Source organism: Salvia splendens, unplaced genomic scaffold, assembly GCF_004379255.2.
Source record: "Salvia splendens isolate huo1 unplaced genomic scaffold, SspV2 ctg1076, whole genome shotgun sequence".
In the NCBI taxonomy this organism is placed as follows: Eukaryota; Viridiplantae; Streptophyta; class Magnoliopsida; order Lamiales; family Lamiaceae; genus Salvia; species Salvia splendens.
In genome coordinates, this window is record NW_024598621.1 from 19,563 (window position 1) to 43,596 (window position 24,034).

At 38.9% G+C, this 24,034-nt stretch overlaps 2 protein-coding genes and 2 pseudogenes across 8 annotated transcripts; 3 read left to right on the top strand and 1 right to left on the bottom strand.

Moving 5' to 3' along the window:
• Nucleotides 1-5,273: 5,273 nt before the first annotated feature.
• On the top strand, nucleotides 5,274-7,931 carry LOC121788564 (annotated as a pseudogene).
• Nucleotides 7,716-9,312, bottom strand: LOC121788563. Of its 7 annotated transcripts, none has more exons than XM_042187208.1 (3): nucleotides 8,973-9,312; nucleotides 8,494-8,558; nucleotides 8,074-8,247 (listed from the first exon to the last, which is right to left on the bottom strand). In XM_042187208.1, the coding sequence occupies exons 1-3, from the start codon at nucleotides 9,151-9,153 to the stop codon at nucleotides 8,074-8,076; spliced, it is 420 nt and encodes a 139-aa protein (XP_042043142.1). In that variant the 5' UTR covers nucleotides 9,154-9,312. The 7 variants fall into 7 exon arrangements, 3 of the variants coding, with proteins under 3 accessions (XP_042043142.1, XP_042043143.1, XP_042043144.1); XM_042187209.1 differs by having other exon boundaries at nucleotides 8,081-8,409; nucleotides 8,488-8,558; XM_042187210.1 differs by lacking the exon at nucleotides 8,074-8,247 and adding an exon at nucleotides 8,398-8,409.
• Nucleotides 9,313-12,962: 3,650 nt separating this feature from the next.
• LOC121788562 (farnesyl pyrophosphate synthase-like) lies at nucleotides 12,963-16,607 on the top strand. Its single transcript, XM_042187206.1, has 9 exons — nucleotides 12,963-13,162; nucleotides 14,540-14,564; nucleotides 14,682-14,797; nucleotides 14,898-15,101; nucleotides 15,179-15,267; nucleotides 15,589-15,640; nucleotides 15,720-15,860; nucleotides 15,975-16,064; nucleotides 16,150-16,607. The coding sequence occupies exons 1-9, from the start codon at nucleotides 13,031-13,033 to the stop codon at nucleotides 16,348-16,350; spliced, it is 1,050 nt and encodes a 349-aa protein (XP_042043140.1). The 5' UTR covers nucleotides 12,963-13,030; the 3' UTR covers nucleotides 16,351-16,607.
• Nucleotides 16,608-20,844: 4,237 nt separating this feature from the next.
• LOC121788561 lies at nucleotides 20,845-24,024 on the top strand (annotated as a pseudogene).
• The last annotated feature ends 10 nt before the right edge of the window (nucleotides 24,025-24,034 follow it).

The following is a 24,034-nucleotide window of genomic DNA, read 5'->3' on the forward strand; positions in this document are numbered from 1 at the left end:
CTGGAGCGGGAGGCCGAAGTCGAGCGAGCCGGGCATCCGGAGAAGGAAGCCGATCAGGAGGCGCAGCAGATCGGCTACGGTGGCGCCGAGCAGGCTGGGGAGAGCAAGGAGGCAGAGGCTGAAGCTGAAGCAGATAAGGAGAAGGAAGCTGAACCTCACCGAGAAGGCGGAGACGAAGCTAGCGAAGTATGATTTCGTCTCCCTTCTCTTAGTTTAGTTTCTTCCTTTATGTAAAATGGCCTTGAAGCCCTCCTTGTATAGAAAAATTTTTTTTCTTATGAATGAAAAAATTCTTCTTTCTGCTCTTGTGTCTTCGTTTAGCCTTTCGTACTCTCTTACTCCTGTTGTGGTTTACTACCTGCTCGGTAAGCTGAAATGCCGAACTGACGTAGCTGCTTTGTATTCTTAACTCTCAAGGAGCTGGAGATACTTCACTGGAAACGGCTGTACTCTTCGGCTTTAGACGAAGCTGAGAAAAGAGCTATAGCCGATCAGACGAAGAATGACGAGCTTCTGGCTCGTTTAGTGAAGCTGGAGGCCGATAATAAGGACTTAGAGTCCGATAAGAATGATCTGGAGGCCGAGCTGAATACGACCATTGCTGAGAGGACTGCGTACGAGGATTACATCCGTGTGCGCGGGGGAATGACCATATCAGATGTTCAGAGTCGAGTTGACGAACTGTGGGAGGAATATAATGTACTCCGGAGGAACAATGCGCTGGAGAGCTCGGCTTGCCAACAAGTCGTGAAATCATTGCGGCGCTGGGCTTCTCGGTACGACATTGTTCTTGCCCGGCGTCCCTCAATTGAGAGATTCCTCCGGCATTTCCCGCCAACAGATGCTAGTACTCCAGCTCAAACCTCTGATTCACTTGCTCAAAACCCTACTCCAAGTCAGCAACGAACTCAGGGACAACCGGAGACGTCAAGTCGAGGACGGACTGAAGTTCGCAGAGGAGCTGTGGTTATGAGTGAGCAAGATCGGCAAATGCTTCGTGAAGAGACTCTTCGCCGCCGAGGTGCTAGGGCTTCCCGGGCTCAGAGAAGAGGTGGCAGGTCGATTAGAGCATCTCGTCGACCTGCTTATTCTGCGGCTGCCTGGAACGCCCGAACTCAGCTTCACGAGGATTTTGTGAATAGATGGCTCAACTTTAGCAACCCTGGACAGTAGAATAGTCCTTTGTAATAGCGTAACGCCATCTCGTAGGGTAGCGGAGTTGTGTGCCGAACAAGATTTGAAAAATGAAATTTTGTTTTCGCTTTTAACACTGTATTTACAGCTTCGCGAAAAAATTTCATCATACTTGTCCTCGGTCTTATGAAGTGAACTTCTTTGACCGGACTTGTCTTTGGTCTGATGAAATAAACATCTTTGACCGGACTCGTCTTTGGTCTGATGAAATAAACATCTTTGACCGGACTCGTCTTTGGTCTGATGAAATAAACATCTTTGACCGGACTCGTCTTTGGTCTGATGAAATGAACATCTTTGACCAGACTCGTCTTTGGTCTGATGAAACAAACATCTTTGACCGGACTCGTCTTTGGTCTGATGAAATAAACATCTTTGACCGAACTCGTCTTTGGTCTGATGAAATAAACATCTTTTGACCGGACTCGTCTTTGGTCTGATGAAATAAACATCTTTGACCGGACTCGTCTTTGGTCTGATGAAATAAACATCTTTTGACCGGACTCGTCTTTGTGTTCTAATTTGGCGATTTTCGTCGCCGGGATCGAACTTTCCCTTGTCCTAATTCGGCGAGTTTTATCGCGTGGATCGGACTTTCCCAGTTAACCGAAGTGGTCTTATGCAGTAAACCTCTTTGACTAGACATGGTCGTCCTCGGTCTTATGAGGTAAACTGCTTTGACCGAACTTGGTCGTCCTAATTCGGCGAGTTTTATCGCGTGGATTGGACTTTCCCTTGTCCTAATTCAGGCAAGTTTTATCGCGAGAATCGGACTTTTGTTGCAGTTCGTTTCAGACGAAGTGCTTGATTCTTAAGCATAATTGTGGTCTTGTATCCTCTTTAGAAGCTTTGACACACAATCGTGGGCTTGTTGCAGCTCGTTTCAGACGAACTGCTTGTTTAAGCTGAATTGTGGTCTTGTATCCTCTTTAGAAGCTTTGACGCACAATCGTTGGCTTGTATGTTCTAAAAAGGGGATCAGCCTTTGAAGAACGAGATACCTCAGTTTTATTTGTAAGAGACGACACTCACATAGACAGACACAACGCACGTAGAGACGAGAACAAGTAAAAAACAAAGAAAACACATAAGACTGACTGACCGGACTGTCTCTTACAAATGGAACTTTTTGAGGTTGGAAACGTACCATGTTCGGGGTACTTGTGCTCCTGACGTGAGTCAATTTGCAAGACCCTTTGCCGAGGACTTCTGACACCCGATGTGGACCTTCCCATGTGGGTTCGAGTTCGCCCAGCTTTTCTGCTCGGCTTACTTCGTTGTTTCTCAAGACGAGATCTCCCACTTGAAATTGCAGCTTCTTCACCCTTTGGTTGTAATACCGGGCTACTTGCTCCTTGTACTTGGCTGCTTTTAGGCAGGCCAATTCTCTTCTTTCTTCGGCAAGATCTAGTTCGGCTCTCAGTCCGTCACCATTCATTTCTGAGGAGAAATTGAGTTCGGGGACTGGATATGCCGATCTCAACCGAATCACGGCTTCAGTGCCGTACACCATCGAGTTCGGCTCCGGTGTGACTTCGGTCATTTCGCCGGCCTCTGATTCCGGCTGCTGTGATTGCTATGCTTGATGGTGCCGAACTGATTGCTCGGCACTTTTAAGCGCAATCTGCGAACACACTTGCTCTTTTTCGATCACCTCGGATGACCGCTATCTCTCCTTTAGTGGAGAAGGTGTTCGGCGAGGATGCCTCTGATCGCTATGACCGGGCTTCTTTTTGTCTTCTCTAGATGAGCTGTCTAAAGACCGTTTTCGACGGTCTGCCTCATCGGCACGAGAAAACTTGTCCGCAATGTCCCACATCTCTTGAGCTGTTTGCGGACCGCACTCCACGAGCTTTCTGTAGAGAGCTCCGGGCAGGATTCCATTTTGGAATGCCGAAATGACAAGTAGATCATTGAGATTATCTACCTGTAGGCATTCCTTATGGAATCTCGTCAGGAAGTCGCTGATCTTTTCGTCGCGACCTTGACGTATAGAAAGCAGCTGAGCCGAAGTATTTCGGGCTTCCGCTTTCTGAAAGAACCTCCTGTGGAAAGCATCCATCAGATCTCGGTAGGATCTAATGCTGCCTTGAGGAAGGCTGTCGAACCACCTTCTGGCGTTCCCGATGAGCAGCTCGGGGAACAGCTTGCACATATGGACCTCATTGAGACCTTGGTTCGCCATATTATACTGATAGCGTCCCAGGAAGTCATGAGGATCCACGAGTCCGTCATAGGTTATCGACGGAGTTCGGTAGTTCTGTGGAAGGGGAGTTCGGGTAATATCGTCCGAGAACGGAGTCCTCAATGCTCCGTACATGGCGAACCCGACATTTCTTCGGTATGGAGGAGATGGAGTTCTCCTGTGATTCCGGTACCGAGGATTCTTTCTTCTGGAAGACATGACACTACTGCGGTAGTGACTGTCTCGTATGGAGGGAGAGGGAGAATCCGCCGTTTTTGTCCCCGGCTGCTTTTGGCTTTTTTGCAGGAAGGTTAAGAATTCCTCCTGCTTTTCCGCCAAAAACAGCTTGACAGCCTCGTTCAAATCGGGCTGCTGGGAAGACTCGGTGTGACGGCTTTTGGAGCGGCTTGTTCCTCCACCATGAGAACTGGTGGTGGATTTATCCCTAGGCTGTTTTCCCGACCTATGGGATGGATTGGCTTCCTCCTGGTTCTCACGGGCAGGAATACGGGTACTCTGCGATCTGGTATGCATTTTTTTGGGTTGAAAAAATGGTCAAAAATTCGCTTTATCACAAATTTGGTTCTCTGTTTCCCACAGACGGCGCCAGTGATGGATCGGCGAATTTTTGATGATGATAAATGCTCGTAAAAATAAATTACGACACAGAGAATTTTACGTGGTTCGATTTACAGAGGTAAATCTACGTCCACGGGGAGAAATGGGGGCAGGTTTGTATTGCTTGATCTGCGAATTACAGCTTACAACACAGACTTGCTATATGATTATTTCTCTAGAGAGATTCTAACCCTTTTCTATCAGATCTAAGTTCTATTTATACATTGAACTAAGATCGTGGCTTACATCATCACTCTAGGTCGTGGAGGTCGTGTAGGTCATGGCCTAAGATCGTGGCCTGAGTTGACGCCACGTGGTAGTGGGTGTGTTGGAAGTTGTGGAAATCCTGCATGGGTCCACTAACTCCTTGTTCGGTCGAATACTGAGACCGAACTGCTTTGGTTGCCGATCTGAGAGTAGAGCTTGATGCCGACCTGAGAGCAGAGCTTGATTGGTTGGCTTTTACCGAGCTGTAGGCTGAGGCCGAACTCTTTGGTAATGCCGAACTCCTCCGAACTCTTTGGTAATGCCGAACTCATACTCTTCCTTGGGCTTTGGGCTGATGGGCCGTCACTGCTGTTGGGCTTGTTTAGTTCGTACCCCATCAGTTTCCAATAAAGTATCAATAGTTAAAGTGTTTAATCCTATTAATCTATTATACCACTATTTAGTTCCAGTGATTTGTTAATATATCAATAATTAAATAGATGGAGATCAGCGAAATAACAGTTTTGTTATTATGATCTTTTAAATAATATCCAACTACAAATTCAATCGTATGAAAACAAATGTTCAAACGACCATCTTTACGAAAGTTGGGAGTATCTTTTCCCATATTGAGACTATTTTCTTAAAATGTGAAAACAAGTTGTGCTTTCTGCATCTCAATGCTTACTATTGAAGAAGAAAATAAAGAGGTTGTGATCCTACTCCACAAGTTATTAGTATAAATTTCCAAAAATGATAAATGCTCAGATGATAAGCATCAAACTGTGATGGGGCAGTTGAAGAAAATGGCCAAAAAATTATAGAATCTTGAAAAACTTTTTGAAGCAAAGCAGAGTTGAGACAAACATAATTTCACCACCTACTGTTTTCAAGAATCCATTTCTGGTTGGTAGTGTGTAGCTCTAAGAAGAATGAGTTTCTACTTTCTACTCATCATCTTGATTAACTAATATAACTGTAACCTTTATAAGTATAAATCAATCATTATAAGGTTGTAAGCAAACTTATTGGAATGTAGATTTTGCACCTTTTTTTTTGCTGAGCTTGTATGTAGATGGAGACCGATGCTACGAACCCTGTGCCATCTGATCCCAAGAAGCCTGTCAATGCAATAGAAACAATCGGTATGATGTTTCGAAATTCAAATTTTTTATGTTTTGTAACATATGCATTAAACATGGTATATTCTTGCATTATATTACCTGCAGAGGAGGTGAATGATTCTCCAATTGAGGAAGTCCGGCTGACAGTAGCGATAACGGATGATCCTACGTTGCCATGCCTGACGTTTCGAGCATGGGTGCTGGGGATAATATCATGTGCAGCTCTAGCGTTCTTGAACCAGTTCTTCATGTATCGCGAGAACGCCCTCTCTGTATCGTCTGTCGCTGCTCAGATATTAGTCCTTCCCGTTGGGAAGCTCATGGCCGCAACTCTGCCAACAGAGGCAGTCAAGATCCCTGGAACGAAATGGTCCTTCACTATGAATCGAGGGCCTTTCAACTTAAAGGAGCATTGCCTCATCACCATATTCGCCAATGCAGGTGTAACGGGTGCGTATGCAGTCAACATCATCACCATCATCAAGGCGTTTTACTATCGGAAAATCAACCTTGTGGCTGCTATGCTACTCACACACAGCACACAGGTAGTTTTCAAGCTATGCCGTTTATTGTTTTTTTTGTTCAACTAATTAGTAAATATGTTTTGTTGGTGCAGTTGCTTGGGTACGGCTGGGCTGGAATTTTCCGGAAGTTTCTGGTGGATTCCCCATACATGTGGTGGCCTTCCAACCTCGTTCAAGTGTCTCTCTTCAGAGCACTGCATGAGGTCGAGGTCAGGCGAAAAGGAGGCCTCACCCGGCTGCTGTTTCGAGCTTTTGTTATTACATAATCCCAAACTTTCTGTTCCCATCCATCACTGCTCTCTCCTTTTTATGCTGGATATGGAAAGATTCTGTCACAGCACATCAGATAGGAGGAGGGATTCGAGGCTTGGGACTGGGCTCGATGGCGTTTGATTGGTCGACCATTGCAGCCTTTGCAGGCAGCCCTCTAGCAGCCCCGGGCTTTGCTATAATCAACTTGTTGGTTGGCTTCATATTGATAGTCTACGTTATGTTGCCAATAGCCTATTGGAACAACATGTACAACGCAAAGCGATTCCCCATCATTTCTGCACACGTCTTTGATGCTACTGGAGCGACATACAACACATCAACAATCCTAACTGGGAAGACATTTGAATTCGACCGGGCGGGATATGATAGCTACTACAGCAAGGTTAACCTCAGCATCTTCTTCGTATTGATCTACGGTCTCAACTTTGCAGCCTTGGCTTCTACTGTGTCACACATAGTACTCTTCCACGGAAGGTAAACGTAACATAAACATATAATCTCAAACTGTTCAACCTTGGGACTAATTAGGGCCTTGCTGCAGAACAATCTGGCGGCAGACCAAGGCCTCGTTTCTGGAAAAGTTCGGAGACATCCATAATAGGCTGATGAGGAAGAACAACGACCCTGTCCCGCAGTGGTGGTTCCACAGCCTCCTGATTATGGTGGTTGCGATATCCATGCTTGCTTGTGAAGGCTTTGGAAGGCAACTGCAGCTTCCTTACTGGGGCGTAGCGTTGGCTATGACGTTGGCGTTCGTGTTCACCATTCCTGTGGGTGTTATTGCAGCCACAACCAACCAGGTTCCTACACAAGTTTGTTTCATTTAACATTGATAAATACTCTAATAGGAATGTGGTCAAATGCAAACTCTATATATTATGTCATTTGCTGACATTTTCTAAAGATCCAGATCATAGTTTGGAGTTTGTACAATATTTAGAGTTAGCATTTTATCACTACCCCTAACATTGACATAATTGCAGCCAGCAGGGACTGAATGTAATTTCCGAGATGATAATCGGCTACCTGTACCCGGGGAAGCCTCTAGCCAACGTCGTGTTCAAGACCTACGGCACCATAAGCATGTCGCAGGCCATCACGTTCCTCTCCGACTTCAAGCTCGGCCATTACATGAAAATCCCTCCAAAATCGATGTTCCTGGTTCAGCTCGTGGGGACGGTGATCACTTCCTTGGTGAGCTTCGGCACAGCTTGGTGGCTCCTGACCTCCATTAAACACATTTGTGACCCAAAAAATCTGCCCCCGGGCAGTCCATGGACCTGCCCGGGGGACGACGTGTTCTACAACGCCTCCATTGTTCGGGGCTGTACCAGGAGATGAACTACTTCTTCCTGTTGGGGCTGGTGGCGCCTGTCCCCGTCTGGTACTTTGCACGTAAGTACCCGGAGAAGAGGTGGATCGGGTGCATCAACATCCCCATCGTTCTGTCAGGGACACTGGGGATGCCTGTGGCTAAATCTGTCAACTGCGTTTCTTGGTTGACGGTGGGGATCCTCTTCAACTTGGTGGTGTACCAGAGATACAAGGGCTGGTGGGCTCGGCACAACTACATTCTATCTGAGGGGCTCGACGTCGGGGTGGGCTTCATGGGGACGCTGCTCTGCAGTATAATGGCATCATTGGGCCTGGCTGGTGGGGGTTGCACATCGACGATCACTGCCCCTTGGCCAAGTGTTATATCTAAATGACAAAAACTGAACAGCAAAAGCTGAGAGAGATGCTTAATGTTATGCTGTATATATAACTGATTCAATGAATGCAAAGTCTGAAAACTTCCAACTGTTATACATGATTCGCATTCGGAAACAATCTAGCTAGGACGAAAATAACATTATCATCAGGATTCACAATACTTGATTGATACTCTTTTCACTCTCATCCCATTCATCTTTTCCTCTGTTTCCAACCTAGTGCAGATTACTCTCATTTATTGATTTTGATCCATGGAAAACCAAAGCAGGCAAATCGCAATGCACAAGCAGAACACTAGGTCTGGGAAGGCTAACATAACATAGCTCACAATCTTCATTCCCTCTAACAAACTAGGAGCAGCAAAATAAGCAAATTTCTTTTCCTCAACTTTTTCGAGCTGCAATCTCTCCTAATACACACATGAAAACAAACCATTAAAAATTAAAGCAACCGGAAAAAGAAACATTGTAATCGACAAATTCTAATATCGATCCGATTGACTAATCAGCTATTGAGTTGTGAGTACACTCACTCGTTATAGAATTATGAAAACATTTTCTCCAGATTTTCACTGCAATCATCAGTTTCATCGCTTAACAACCAGGGATTACTACATAAACAACAGGAAACAATGCACAATTGCACATACAACCACCTCAATCTTCAGTGCTAGGCAAGGGCGGGCAGCGGCGCTGGATATATTGGCCTGTCTCAACCGGCCTACAGAGATAAATATATTTTCTGTAATTAATTTAGTAATCATGTCATGTTTCCTCTAGTCATGTTATAATTAGTTAATTTATCTTGATTAGATATACGGTAACTAAAGATAAAGATAGTTGTGAGTTATCATGTTTAAATGTTTGGTAAAACAAGTCGCAGCTAATGATAAAAAATGAGATTATCAAAATTATCTTAATTAATTTTACGTAATGACTAAGCTGTCCTCATCTGGAACCTCTGAGACGATGGCGTCTGTTTCAGGAATGAGTACTTAGCTTTAGCAGCTCAAACATTTTTTTCGCTAATTGATTTTCATGTATGCTCGAATTAACATATTGCTTGGACATTCAATTTTGGCCTTAACACTACAATCTTTTTGAGTAATCCATCCTAAAAGCTTCCCACTATTACCATCACGTGTTTCATTAATTCGGCAGTGAGACTTCACTGAATCCACAACAACATGGTCTTGACTAGTAGAATCACCACTTTCAGGCAATACTTCTTTCTCCTCTTCACAAATCTCCATAGGAAATGCGCCCGAAACATCTGTGGGTATTACAGATAAATCTTGAAGAATAATTGCAAACATCCTAACCTTATTCAGAAATGGAGTCGCTGGATATCCTTTAGGAGTGAGGCCGATTGAGAGAATGAAAGAAGAGCTCTCCTCGCGATTTTGAGAAAGAAGAGAAATGAAGATTTTTGAGAAAGGGGAGAGAGGCGATTAGTTATGATTAGGTTTAGAAAAATTGAGTGGGTAAAAACTTATTTTCCTAAAATTAGCTAGGTAGATCATATTTGTAACATAGGTAAATAGGCAGTTACATTTATGGTGAAACATTGCCTTTTGAGCGGGCTTTGTGCGGCCAGATTTGTAACATAGCTACCAAACATACAATTAAACCCGGGTAAATTTATTTATCTAGGCGTAACATAGCTATCAAACGGCCCCTTAGGATAAACTAAATTATATAAGCACATTGTTTTATTATTCGAAAATAAGCATGAATACATAACCACCTCAACGAAACTCGAACATTTGATTAGGCGTATAAATTGCACACTATGATCATGACATGCGTGAAATCGAGCTTATACTATTTCTTATGTCCTACCATAAACGACTTATATTCTTTTCCTACATAAAATGAGTTGTTTGCTTTTTGACAAAATATAATCCAATTACTTTTTCTTATTTTATTATCTCTCGTTTTTTATTCTCTTTCCAATACTTTACTCTGCTTTATGTTCCTTTTACTTTATTTTCTTTTCATTTATTCTCTAATCATCATTTTATGTTCTTTTTACTTTATTTTCTTTTCATTTATTCTCTAATCATCATTTTTCTAAATCTTATAGTATTAGGACATGTTCAGTTACACATAATTCTTTCAGTAAGAAATAAAGTTGAGCAGTTTTAGAGCAGATTTGAGATGGGTGTGGCCCACCAACGTGGAGATGAAAATGGTGTTCAGGTTGCCCGATTGCCATCAGATTTGGGGTCCTCTCTTAAGCTAAAGGACGAAAAGCCCCCAAATGTTTCTTCACAACAGCAGGTAGAGCCCCCCTCTGCCACCGCCCCAGACCAGTAACCACAAACTTCTCCTCCCCGCCGCTCTCCGGCAACACATCCATCAGCCCTCTCCCGCCGCCTTGTACGTCGCAAAATGTACTGTTGTGAAAAAAGCCCCAATCTCGTCCTCCCTCGCCACCCTCCCCACACAGTACTAGACGCCGCAATTCGGGCTGCCCCTCAGCTGGAGGAGGAGCTGCTTCACCACATCCGTCGGTGTCAGCACCGCTCGCTGGCCACGGTGGCACACACGCCTCGCCGCAATGCCGTGTGCAGACTGATTTTTCTCATGTGAATAAAATAGACACCAATTTTCGATTTATGTCAGGGGTTAAAGAAGTCATTTTGTGTACAATTCCTCAATAACTTGGCCTCTCAGATTTGTATATCACCATTTTTGAAAGAATTTAATTTGGCCAAAAATGACAGTAACAGTGCGGGCTTCCCCTTAATTCAAAGGCCTAGAAGTAATGAATCATAGAAGATGAACATCATATTTACCCCTAATTGAACCCATTTCTGGGCATATTGGGAAAGGTGAACACGCCCTTAAAAAATGTGCTTATGGATTATGGAGGAATGGATAAAGTAAATTATACCCAAAAGTCGTCATGCTGCATGTGTATATATGGTATAATGTATTTCACGTGTGAATATATATTTTTGTGCTTGACTCCAACCTGATTAATGTCATGCGCATTTAATTCGTATCCGTACTCTAAAATAGTGTGCTATGGTGGTCTTAATTTGGAGTGCGGATCACTACACTATTCTTTTATATCCCTTAATTACATATATTGTCCTTTTCGAAGCTATGCTTTAATTAGCCCCTCTTTGTCCTAATATTAATATAATCTCACCTAACATAACTCACTAGTCACTAGTCACTACACTAAAATTTGTTCGTGTTAGTTTATACGATGAACTGGATGAATAAAAATAAATATAAATTTATATATTAGTTCATTATTTAGTGAAGTAATATGGATTAAATTGTGGGATGCTCTTATTTTGCTTAATTTATGTTCCATTCAAGTGGTAAAATGGTAGATATCCTAATAATGAGAATAAAATACTTAATTTTATTTTTCATTGATTGGAAAAAGTGATTGCTCAGTCACATATATATATTTATGAACGTAGTTAGTATTTACATATTAACGTAAAAAGAAAAGAATTAAAAAGATAAAGAAAAACTGATGAGCAAGCTCAAAGTAACTTGATTTAATTAATGGATAGTGATAAATGTGTATAATTGTACGTACATAATCGAACTTTTTTTTAACATTTTACATTAAAAATTGAATATAAACAGTAATTGATTTAAAATAAATTTCATACTAATCATTTTGCAACACTTCGAAAAAAATTGAAATTTTAATTTAAATATTGTATATTTAAAAAAAAATCTTACTAAATATCATATAATAATTAATTCGAATCAAACTCGAAATCATGTTACTATTTGACATAAAATTTATATATCACTTCTTTTTTATTGCTACATATAATACAATAAATAGCAATACTAAATTTTAATTAAATTTAATTAAATTTTAAATTTTAAAATATATATACATATACAATTTATATACATTTATCTTTTCTCTTAATTCAAATAAATCCGTGAACATAATATAAAGACGAATAAAACATGAATACAACGGTATTCGATTCGGTTTTGTTAAAACACATAATATTGCTTTGTTATAATTTACTCCAATTTTAAGTTGACTATGTCACTACTCACTTTTAAGTTGACTTTGCCTATGCGTTCACTTCTAAGTACGCCAATTTTGAATTTCAAACACTATACCGTTTTTGACTGGTCAGATTTAGTTACCCCATACAAGAATTCGTATTTTCATATTTATTGTAAATTAATTTAGTGTGATTAATTGGAGGAAATCTAAAACACCACCATGGCCACGAAATACAATAAAGTCAAATTGTGAGAGTGTGTTATCTGATAAATACCAATAGTTTCATGTCTAATTTAATTGTAACGTTATCTTTAAAATTTATATTCATTTATCTATAAAAATAAATAAATTAAGGCAACTCCATTGTTTCACGAGGTTGTCATATTAACTGCCTGGTAATAACTTTTTTGTTTTAAAGGATTAGTAAATTGATATAGGTTGATTTATTGTTGGGCATGGTAATGTTGTAGTATAATTTTGGTAAAAGAAGTCGTAAATAATTAAATTTGGTTCACTCCAAAAATGCGGATCATGATCAAGTCTGCGAAAATTTTACTTTTCAAATATAATTCATTTTATTTAAAAATTATTAACTTTATATGTCTAAAAAAACTTTTTAAGTTATCCACAAAAATGTATAGTTTTTACAAAAACACATCTCTAATTGAATAAATGTGACTGTATATTAGTACTTTAGTAGTAGTAGAGAATGATACTGACGGAATCTTGCCAATACGAGAAGACTAATTTATTGTAGATGTTCTGAAATGGAAAAAAAAAAGATTATTAGTTTGTGAACTTGATTTAAATACAATTTATTGGTAATTAAATTGCCCACAAAGGTTGGCAATAGGAATATCAATTTATCAAAAAAAGCGGCGAATCTCCATACATATAGTGGCCAAGCCACCAACCATGTCCCTACTCGCACGTGTCTTCTCCCTATTGGCGCGATGATAACGAGGATATCCAACTCCCCAAAATAGCCTCCGTCGCTTTCGTCAAACTCTCCCATTCACAGACCCATTTTCGGGATTGCAGCAACTAAAATTTGACTGTTGGTATTGACGAGCGCCCTCCAAAAATATAAACAAATCCAAGCTGCAGCACTACAAAAAGCCACCTTTCTTCCCCAACAGATTTATCAATCTCGCTCTAAAATTCCCAATTAATTCTCTTCCCATCTTGCGATGGCGAATCTCAATGGATCAGCGTCGGATCTGAGGGCCACGTTTCTCGATGTCTACTCCAAGCTCAAATCTGAGCTCTTGACCGACCCTGCTTTCGAGTGGACTGATGGCTCTCGTCAATGGGTCGACCGTGTAAGATTTTTCACTTTTTGATATGATTTCGTCCATTTCCTTCTTCTCTGTTTGATATAATGGCGAGTTGCACCTCAATGCGGCGTAGAAATTTGCGGATTTGGATATTGGAATTTTTCTATTTGTCACTTATCGATGGATTGGATCTTCGCTCATTTCTGTTTTTTTAGGATTGACGAATTAAATGATGTTTCTGAACTCAATCTCACGTTTGATCTGCTTCTGTTGATGGATCGAGATAAGATAGGAGTAGAAACATAAATCGATTTGTTTAGTTGACTACTGGTTGACTTTTGACTCCTGATCTACTGAGAATACATGAGTTCAGTATCGTTTGGAGTCATGCAATATGGCTTTGATGAAAATTAGATGTTTAGGACGCATGAACTCTTTGATGCCTTAACTTCAGCGGATAACGGTTTTATGTTTCGCACGTAAATTGCGCCGACGGATTTGGTGACGAATAGATTTTTTATATGGTTAACGGAAATATTGCAGTACTATTTATGTGTTGGGGGATGTGGAGTGGGGTTGTTTGGTGATAAAAGATGATACTTTTCACATAAAGGCGCTTAGTTATATCCATTTTTTGCTTCAACATGGGATGCTGTTATTTTCTGTAACATGCTTTGTTTATTGAAAGTTGTAGCTACCAAGTACGCTACCAAGTACCAACCATTTCTTTAGATAATAAAATTGTGAAAGTAGTAAATTTCTCTTATTCCAAAGTTGAATCCTTGATTCTGCCAGCCGAATGGAATTGTTAGGTAGTGTAGTAGTAGTTGAGTAAATTTCCCCATCTTATTTAGTACACCAGTTTCTGGTTTCTTGCCCTTATTCAATGATATGTATTTCAATAATTCAAATAGATTTCTTGGCCAACTTGTGGATTTTCTCCTGAGCTGAAAATTTATTTGGTTATGATTTCTATGTGATGAGACGACGAGTTACCACCATAACATGCACAAGCGCACATGAAGAAAAAGCATGCCTTTTCTGTCTCTTTCTTTTTAATACTCGAATGTGACAAGTTCAAATCAACACTTTTGGATCATTGGATATTTCTAAAGGTTTGGAATTTTTATGGCTGTGCTCAGTCCCGGCAAATATGACACTATTGCCCATTGGATTGTTGACACATACACAGTAGTATCATGAATTACACCTTTTATGTAACAGATTTTTTCTTGTAATTATAATAAATTATTGGGTAATAGAAACTTAGCTTTCTTATTTTCTTGGGAAACTTATATACATACAAACTATGTTGTTAATTGATGTACTGTGATGTTCAATGTCATGTAAACTATACGACATATGATCAATATATCTTGAATATGTCTATTGTTCCTGATCATGCTCTTTCATATGTAACAGATGCTGGACTACAATGTACCTGGAGGTATGTCATTATTTATTGTATGATGCATTCTCTGGACAATAGGATATTTCAAGTACTGCAACTAAATGTTATTAATAAAGATGCATTATGTGCTGAAGAATTAATTATGATATGCAGGGAAGTTAAATCGTGGTCTGTCAGTTATTGATAGCTACAAGTTACTCAAAGAAGGAAAAGATCTAACTGATGATGAAGTGTTCCTAGCTAGTGCTCTTGGCTGGTGTATTGAATGGGTAGGTCCAAGTTCATAGTTTCTATCTTGTTCTAAGCTGCATAGTCGTCTCCTCAAATACCATTTGAACAAAAACTATAACTCGTGTATGTGAAATGCAGCTCCAGGCATATTTCCTTGTTCTTGATGATATTATGGATAATTCTCACACACGACGTGGTCAGCCATGCTGGTTTAAAGTCCCCAAGGTTGGTATGATTGCAATCAATGATGGAATCATTCTCCGGAACCATATACCGAGAATTCTTAAGAAGCACTTCAGAACAAAGCCTTACTATGTCGATCTGTTGGATTTGTTCAATGAGGTAATGTGAATATTAGTGTTGATGGACCATATTCGTTTATTTGTGTACGGTGCTGATTCTTCATTTTACGTGCTCAGGTGGAATTTCAAACTGCCTCTGGACAGATGATAGATTTAATTACCACTATTGAAGGAGAAAAGGATTTGTCAAAATACTCATTGCCCCTGTGAGTACAAATACTCAACAAATAACATTATACCACAAAATTCGATTTATTGGCAAAGTTGCCAAGTGCTGATTATTATAATACATAGCACAGAATATAGCATTCTCAAAATCTGCATCATCTTAGCATCATCTTAGCATTCTACTGCATCATCTTAGCATTCTATTAGCATTAATCTCAAAAATCTGCATCATCTTAGCATTCTATTAGCATTAATCTCAAAAATCTGCATCATCTTAGCATTCTACTGCATTTTCATATAGGACTCTTATCTTTTCTTGTCCTTTTTGTTTCCTAATTTTCTGATATATTTTCTTGCAGTCATCGCCGCATTGTTCAGTACAAGACTGCCTACTACTCATTTTACCTCCCAGTGAGTGGAAAATCCTCATTCCGCTTATTTTCATTTGTATACAAAATCCAGTTTTTCAATTATCTGAAACTTTTGACAGGTTGCTTGTGCATTGCTCATGGCGGGTGAGGACCTGGAGAAACATCCAACAGTAAAAGATGTGCTTATCGATATGGGAATATACTTTCAAGTTCAGGATGACTATTTAGATTGCTATGGCGAGCCAGAAAAGATCGGGAAGGTAACAATAACATCTGCACTCTCTTTCTTCTGTTTCTCCAATCATTAATTGTAATACTAACAAGGAACGGCTTAGGTAATCTCAGTTGTATTAAATCAATGCGTGTTTCACCAGATTGGTACAGATATTGAAGATTTCAAATGTTCTTGGTTGGTTGTAAAGGCCCTGGAGCTTTGTAACGAAGAACAGAAAAAAATTCTTTTGGTAAGGATAAGAAGCCAACGTTCTTCTTTCATCTTTTGTTTATATATAATCTTCTGTATATGAACATGTGGCCTTGTAACACCAGGAGCACTATGGAAAGGAAAATCCAGCTGATGTTGCAAAAATCAAAGCCCTCTACAATGAGCTTAATCTCCAAGGCGCGTTTGCTGAGTTCGAGAACAAGAGCTACGTGAAACTAAACGGCTCGATTGAAGCTCATCCCAGCAAATCTGTGCAAGCAGTGCTCAAGTCTTTCTTGGGAAAGATATACAAGAGACAGAAATAAGAAGACAAAGCTCTCATCAAAGGAATGAAGCATGGTAAAAATAATGCCATTTCATATCCTGATGCATGTTTGTATTCTTCAAGGCGGTTATCTATCCTGTTTGTAAAACTATATGTGGTTTTTATTATTTTCCAGCAAGTGCTAATTTTTTCAAACTTATTATTAGGAGAATAACTTTTTCTGCATTGTGGTATGATAAATCTGATCTTTTACAGCAAGTAATGGAAACCTAATAAATAGAAATCCTATTTAGAGTACTTCATATGCAATTGATATCTCTACTACTGTTATTTCAACAATTAAATAAATAGTAGTAGCAATAGATTGTGTTGTCTTCCTTGGGAAAAGGGTGCAAAAAACCAGTTGTGGTTTTTACCTTACAAAAAGGGAGCAAATAAATTGCCTGACAAGATGTTGTTAACCCTCAACCGTGAGAAAAAAAAAAGAACTAACACAGAAAAGGAGATGATAGGTCAAGAAAATTATTGAATAAAAATTTATGATATTAGGCATATAACCATCAAAATATCTTAGAAATATAAGTACATATGATAATGAATGTCCTTTACAAGAGCTGGTAAAGGAGCGGGTCTGCCCAAGCCCATTGGGCTTTTCTTCAAAATCAAGCTACATCACTGGGCCAGGCAAAAGTTACTGGGCCAAAAAGTATAGCCCAACCCGGCCCAACCTACGGAGTTCATCAGTATATTTTCTGGGTGTGGGGCAAAGCCCATCGATTATTTTACTATATTATGAAACATTTTCATAATTAGCAGTTTTGGTTATACATTATATGTGGAAATGCGTATGATGGGTACTAATTAGCAGTTGATATAACACATTTATGAAAATATTCATACAATAATATATAAAGTGACATGAGTTTCCCAGTAGTAAATCCACACAACACTAGAACGAAACAATAAGAAAAAAGAAATATCAGATAATCTCCTAACGTTTAAGTATACTGTTAAAAATGCCCCAAATTTTGATACATAACACTTAGATAGTTCAAATAAATGTTTCAAATTACTCCCTCCGTCCCACTTTAGGAGTCCTGATGTATAATTTTTAGGTGTCCCATTAAGGAGTCCCGGTTGAAATATTCCATAAATGGTAATAGGCCCCACTTCCCACTCACATTTTTATTATAAAACTAATAATATAAAAGTAGGACTCATTTCATTATCTTTATTCACCAATTTTTTTTTACATTTTTAAAAATTCGTGCCGAACTCAAATGAGACTCTTGAAGTGGGACGGAGGGAGTATATTTTAGGTCTAGAAAAATTGACGTATCACATGGCAGACTACTGTTCCTTTGTAATAGTACTATAAATGGAGTAGTATTTTATTGAGATACTATATGAAATGCGTGAACGTAACAAATATGTGATATTTCTTCAAATAAATTTCATAGTTATATTCTACTTAATAAATGTGCTCCGTGGTCCTCTCACTTTTGAGTGCACGACGAGCTAACAATTACTAGTATATTAATGTACTTCTTTTGGCCTAATAAAAAATGCTTTATTTTTTTTCTTTTTATTTGCCCCAGCCAAGATTATTCATAATTAAAATAGAAATATTTTTATTTTATTTACGTCAGTCAAGATATTTTTATTTTATTTACGTCAGTCAAGAATATCCATAAAATAACACTGCACAAAGTACCATCCAAAAATTTGGCCATTTTCCATGACACGTGGAAGTACTACTAATAAGGGAGTAATTAGAGTTCATTATATGGAAATATTAATATGGAATTTCAACAAATTAGTCGAGCATTTGCTAGTAGTTTTTTTTATATATGAGGAGTAGTGAGTCTAGCAAATTATTTGCTAATTATACTTATTTTTTACTCCTCATTAATTTTTCGTGGTTTGAGAGTTTGATTTAATCGAATAAAAGTTATGAAATTCTACAATTAATTAATACTAAAATTGGTTTGAAATAAACCAACTTAATATTCAACGTCATTGTTTGATTCATATATTATACTCAAAACAAGATCATTTTTCAAGATTTCAATTACAATTGAGAGTTCAATATTAGGAACCGGGCACGAGGATGGTGTCATGAGACTCGTGACTTCCCCTTCCTACCAAGACAAGTGATTGCCAACTTCAATGAGGTTGTGTTACGGACTCAATTCATATATCGGTTGTGAGAACAACTGATGTGGGTTATATAGATTAAATGGGCTCTCTCAGGCTAATCTTTTAGGCTGAGTTCTCATGTTTGGTCTATATCAATTGGTGCTTTCATTGAGAGCCCAAACGGCTTGGAGTGGTGGCCGGGTAAAGAACTCGCCGTGACCAACTAGTACGTTTGTGGCCGACTTGGAGTGGTGACCCACGGAGTGGTGGGCGGGTAAAGGATCCGCCGTGATCAACGTGGCCGACTCGGAGTGGTGGCCGGGCAAAGGATCCGCCGTGATCAACGTGGCCGTGACCAACGAGAACGTTTGGGGCCGACTCGGAGCGGTGACCACGGAGTGGTGGCCGGGCAAAAGGATCCACCGTGATCAACGTGGCCGTGACCAACTAGAACTCGGAGTGGTGGCCTGATAAAGAACCAGCTGTGGCCAACGTGGCCATGACTAGCGAGGACGTTGGTCCTTAGAGGAGGGTCAAATTTTACAGATTCAATTCCCACATCGGTTGTGAGAACAACTGATGTGGGGTATATAGACTAAATGAGCTCTCTCACCTAATAGGCTAGTCTTTTGGGCTGGGTTATCATGTTTAGTCTGTATCTATATCAGGTTGGGAATTGGAGTAGTATATGTATTTGTCTTGAGTTATGTATTGTGTTCCTAGCTATGGATGTAGTTGTTGGCTGGCTACTTCATTTTTTGTGTTTTGATGATTTAGTTGGTTTTGTGTTTTTGCTTCATGTGTTCTTTACGAGTCTAGATTGTTGTCTCGAGTGTTTTGGTTGTACTTCATCCGTCCGCGAATAGGAGTACTCTCGTTTTTTTTTTTCATTTTAGTTCGTCCGAGAATAAGAGTTCCAGTTTATTTTTACTATAAATGGTAATATGACTCCACATTACATTAATTCATTCTACTCGCACTTCATTTAAAACTAATATATATAAGTGAGACGCATATTCTACATTGAATGAACTAAAATATATAAGTGAGACTCCTGTTGGCGGACGGAGGAAGTACTTTGGATGTGCGTGTTAGGGGTGAGCAAAATATTCAAAATCCGAAAATTCGATCCAGCAAATTAAAATTAAAATTCGGTTTGGATTTTTCAGATTTTCAATTCAAATTGATCAGATATTTTTAAAAATCAGTGTTCAGATCATATCAGATATTTTAAATTATGAAGTGATCCGAAATTTTTTTATAATATATATTACAATTATAAACTTAATCAATATAAAACCTTTATGTCGAGCAATTATAATGGTATTTGGGGAGTATTAGATTTTTTAATTTTGGTATTAGATTTTTGAATTTTCAGAATTTTTATATTGTTTCTAAAATTTTTATACTCCATTTTTAAGCAATTTCAGATTTTTTTGGTTACGACCGGATTTTCACCTTTAGATTTTCGAACAATTCAGATTAGACTGAATTCATTTTTCATAAAATTTTAGATTTTCAGATCGGGTCAACTTGGGTGAAAATTCGATCCGAACATCTGAATACTCCTTGTTCCTCAATTGCTTTATTGAGGGTTTGATTATTTTTTCTTCTTGTGAGAGCCTTAGTATTGATTTGTCTATATCATGTTCATATTTCATACTTTGATTATGTGTTCACTACTATATGTTGGTTTGAGCTTGTAAAAGTTTTAAATTCTAGAAAAGATTCTTGTGACTGTGCGCCACTATGTACTAGGTAGTAAAAATAAATAAGCAAAATATGATAATAAAACTAGTTTAAATTATTTTTGATCATTAATTCCAAATAATTAGGCTGATTAAGTTTTAATCAGTGCATTAATTAAGATGATTAATTGTAAGTTAATCCTTTATGTCGTCTAAGCAGGATTGAAATTTGCCAGAAAAAGATTTTTAGATCTTAGCTAAACTTAGCATGCGACAAAATGTAATTAATTGTATTGATTCGACTATTACCAACCCAAATGAATATAATTTACATGCTTCTGTCATAAATCCAGTTAAATATTATATAATTTATACTATTATTTACAATAGTAATAACAGGACTAGCTATAGTCACTAACCGCTTGTTTAAATTATTTACTACTAGAGTTAATGACAATAATAAATAAACATGATATACTTATAGAGTGTTGACAACATTAATTTAATTCACGAGATGACTTATTAAGAGAAAAAAAGGAATTGAAATTGAAAACGAAATTTAGATATAATACTTTTGTTTGTTTAATAAAAAGATAAATGAGTCAAACAACACAAAATGAATTGAATTAAGAAAAAGAAATTAAGTCGAGAAATTGAATATAAATTCATTAGTTGGTTTAAAATGTCAATGAGCAATCAACTCTCTCTCTAACGTTTCAAGTGAGAAGCCAATGACTCCAAAAACCAACAATTTGATCTCTGAACTCTGAATTTTCCGAGTTTAAAGCTTTAACATCTTTCCAAATCGGCAAATCAAATTACTTCTCCCTTCTTGAGATTTATCCGCTTTCTCGATCCATCAATCATAAGCTTCTATCTGCTTTTCTTGATTCTCTCACGCCCTTTTTGCTGCCACTTCCATTTCATTACTCATTTCTTTTCCAAGAAATCAGGGTTTTTTGCTCCAAGATTCGTTTTTTCTTAATCCCATTTCGTATCCTTGCTTCATTCCCACTGAGATTTCAGTTTCTCTTCACTTCATTAACTATTTTTTCTTGATTTTCCGCTATTTGGAGTAACTGGTCTTCCGTTTTCGAGAAATGAATGCGCATACTCTTCGTTGATCAAAGCAATTCTTGATCGAGAATAAAAGAATATTTGGGTAGAGATGAAGCTAATAGTGCGAGTGATCGAAGCGAAAAACATACCGGCGCTGGATACAAATGGATTCAGCGATCCCTATGTGAAACTGCAATTGGGGAGGCAGAGGTTTAGGAGTAAAGTTGTGAAGAAGTGCTTGAATCCATCGTGGTGTGAGGAGTTCATCTTTAAAGTTGATGACTTGAAAGAAGAGCTTCTTATAGATGTTTTGGATGAGGACAAGTACCTCAACGATGATTTCGTTGGGTATATCAAAGTGCCCATTATTCGAGTTTTGGATGCCAAAGACAAGTCCCTTGGCACTGCTTGGTACACTCTGCAGCCCAAAACCAAGAAGGCCAAGAACAAGGATTGTGGTAATTAGTCTCTCTGTACTTCTTTCTCTGTTTTCTTTGGTTTTGTATCTTATGATTTTAGTTGGACTTATAATTTTGTGCTTGGTTAGTCGGTTTTGGTATTCGTCTAGCTTATGGAATTAATAGTTTAGCTTATGATCATTGCATTTTCCAGAATTATTGATTTTTGTTTGGTGGTGTAGAGGTTTTGATGTGGTCTTATGATTTTAGTTGGTCTTCCAATTTTGTAGTACTTAACTAGTTGTTTCTATGCGAATGAGTGGTTCTAGTTAGTTAGTTTTGGTATCGTCTAGCTTATGGAATGAATAGTTTAGCTTATGATCATCATTGATTGTTGTTTGATGGTGTGGAAGTTTTGATGGGTGTGTGTTCTCCTTGTTGATGAATGCGTTGTCCAATTGCAGGCGAGATACTTCTAACGATTTGTTTCTCACAAAATAACACATTACTTGATGTGCCACCTATGAATGATACTACGAGTGATACATATGCAAGGTCTTCCCTCTTTGGGCACCTTCACCTTTGAGATCAGGAGATGTAGCCCCCCAAAAGGAGGAAAGTGGAATGCTTCGACCTTAGCTGGTCGGATTGCACAAATCTTCAATAAGAATGTTGATTCAGCTCCCGTGAGCTCGGTTGAACCTATCTATGCATCTGATGTATGTGAATTCGTGGATTCAGTTGTTCCTCCGCAGAACAATCCTGAAGAGAAAAATCCATCGGTTGATTTTGATGAAATGATGAAAAGTATAGAGATGCGGGATCCAGTTGGGGAGTTCCGAGTAGTTTACCTGGTGGGGTTGTTCTAGACCAGTTGTATGCAATACCGCATGGAGAGTTGAACTCGTTACTCTTTTCACCAGAGTCTGACTTTTTGAAATCCTTTTCGGACTTAGAGGGATCTACAGATCTTGAAATAGGACCCTGGAAATATGAAAATAATGGCGAAAGCCTAAAAAGAGTGGTCTGTTATACTAAAGCACCAAGTAAATTGATTAAAGCTTTGAAAGCCATAGAGGAGCACACATATTTGAAAGCTGATGGTAAGGCTTTCGCTGCTTTATCAAGTGTGAGCACTCCAGACGCTCCGTATGGGAAAACTTTTAGGTAGAAGTGCTTTACTGCATTACTCCAGGGCCCGAGCAGCCATCAGGAGAGCAGTCTTCTCGACTAGAAGTGTCTTGGCGAGTGAACTTTTTGCCAGAGTACAATTATGAAAGGTATGATTGAAGGTGGAGCGAGACAAGGTATAAAGGATAGCTTTCAACAGTATGACAAGTTGCTATCTCAAACTGTGAAGCCGCTTGATTTGCAAGATGTAGGTTCGGAGAGAGACCAGCTTTTGGCATCTCTTCAGGTGGAGAGTCAATCGGACTGGAATTGGCTGTTCAGTACTTTGCTAATTTCACGGTTGCTTCGACCTTTTTGATGGGTTTATACGTGCTCACGCATATATGGCTTGCTATGCCTAGCACTGTTGAGGGTCTTGAATTTGTTGGTTTAGACTTGCCCGACTCTTTTGGTGAGCTGATAGTGTGTGGCGTATTGGTTCTACAAGGGAACGTGTTCTGGAGTCCATCACTCGCTTTATGCAGGCCAGAGTGCAAAAAGGTATGCTAATAAATCGCAATGTGTATCCAACACATCAGGTGCTTATCTAGAAAATTCATCAAATGTAGTTTGATTTATCATTTATTTCTATGCCATGGTTTTAATTCGCAAAGTTGATTAGTTTATCTTGTACTATCTTTGATGAACTAGCTTGATTCGGTTTTTTATTGGTCATAGGCAGTGATCATGGAATCAAAGCACAGGGGGATGGCTGGCTGCTCACTGTCGCCTTAGTTGAAGGGAGCAATTGGCAGCTGTGGATTCGAGTGGGTACTCTGATCCCTATGTGGTGTTCAATTGCAATGGAAAGACGAAAACCAGCTCGATCAAGTTTCAGAAATCTAATCCTCATTGGAATGGTATTGCCTTAGTTTTGACTTTACCATGTTACTTGCCAAGATTGAAGACGCGGCTGGCTTTTTTGTATATGATTGCATTGGAAGGGGGTCCTCATTGATGTTGTTAGTTGCTTGCAGAAATTTTTGAATTTGATGCAATGAATGAGCCTCCATCTGTTCTGGAAGTGGAGGTTTTCGATTTTGATGGCCCTTTTGATGATGCCACATCTCTTGGACGTGCTGAAATAAATTTCCTAAAGTCTAATATTTCGGATCTGTCCGACATCTGGATTCCTTTACAAGGAAAGCTGGCTCAGACGTGCCAGTCAAAATTACGTTTGAGAATCTTCTTGAACAATACCAAGGGTAGCAATGTCGTAAAGATTATATAACAAAGAGGGAGAAGAAAGTGGGCAAGAAGGTAATGACTT

What these genes read in the sequence shown, in the direction of transcription:
- LOC121788563 (XM_042187208.1), bottom strand. Translation starts at nt 9,153, where the DNA reads ATGTTTGCAATTATTCTTCAAGATTTATCTGTAATACCCACAGATGTT. An exon ending in AATTAATGAAACACGTGATG is followed by an intron (nt 8,559 to 8,972) that starts GTAATAGTGGGA and finishes TTATCTCTGTAG; the next exon opens with GCCGGTTGAGACAGGCCAAT. An exon ending in GCCTAGCACTGAAGATTGAG is followed by an intron (nt 8,248 to 8,493) that starts GTGGTTGTATGT and finishes TGTGTGTATTAG; the next exon opens with GAGAGATTGCAGCTCGAAAA.
- LOC121788562 (XM_042187206.1), top strand. Translation starts at nt 13,031, where the DNA reads ATGGCGAATCTCAATGGATCAGCGTCGGATCTGAGGGCCACGTTTCTC. An exon ending in CTCGTCAATGGGTCGACCGT is followed by an intron (nt 13,163 to 14,539) that starts GTAAGATTTTTC and finishes CATATGTAACAG; the next exon opens with ATGCTGGACTACAATGTACC. An exon ending in AGCCAGAAAAGATCGGGAAG is followed by an intron (nt 15,861 to 15,974) that starts GTAACAATAACA and finishes GTGTTTCACCAG; the next exon opens with ATTGGTACAGATATTGAAGA.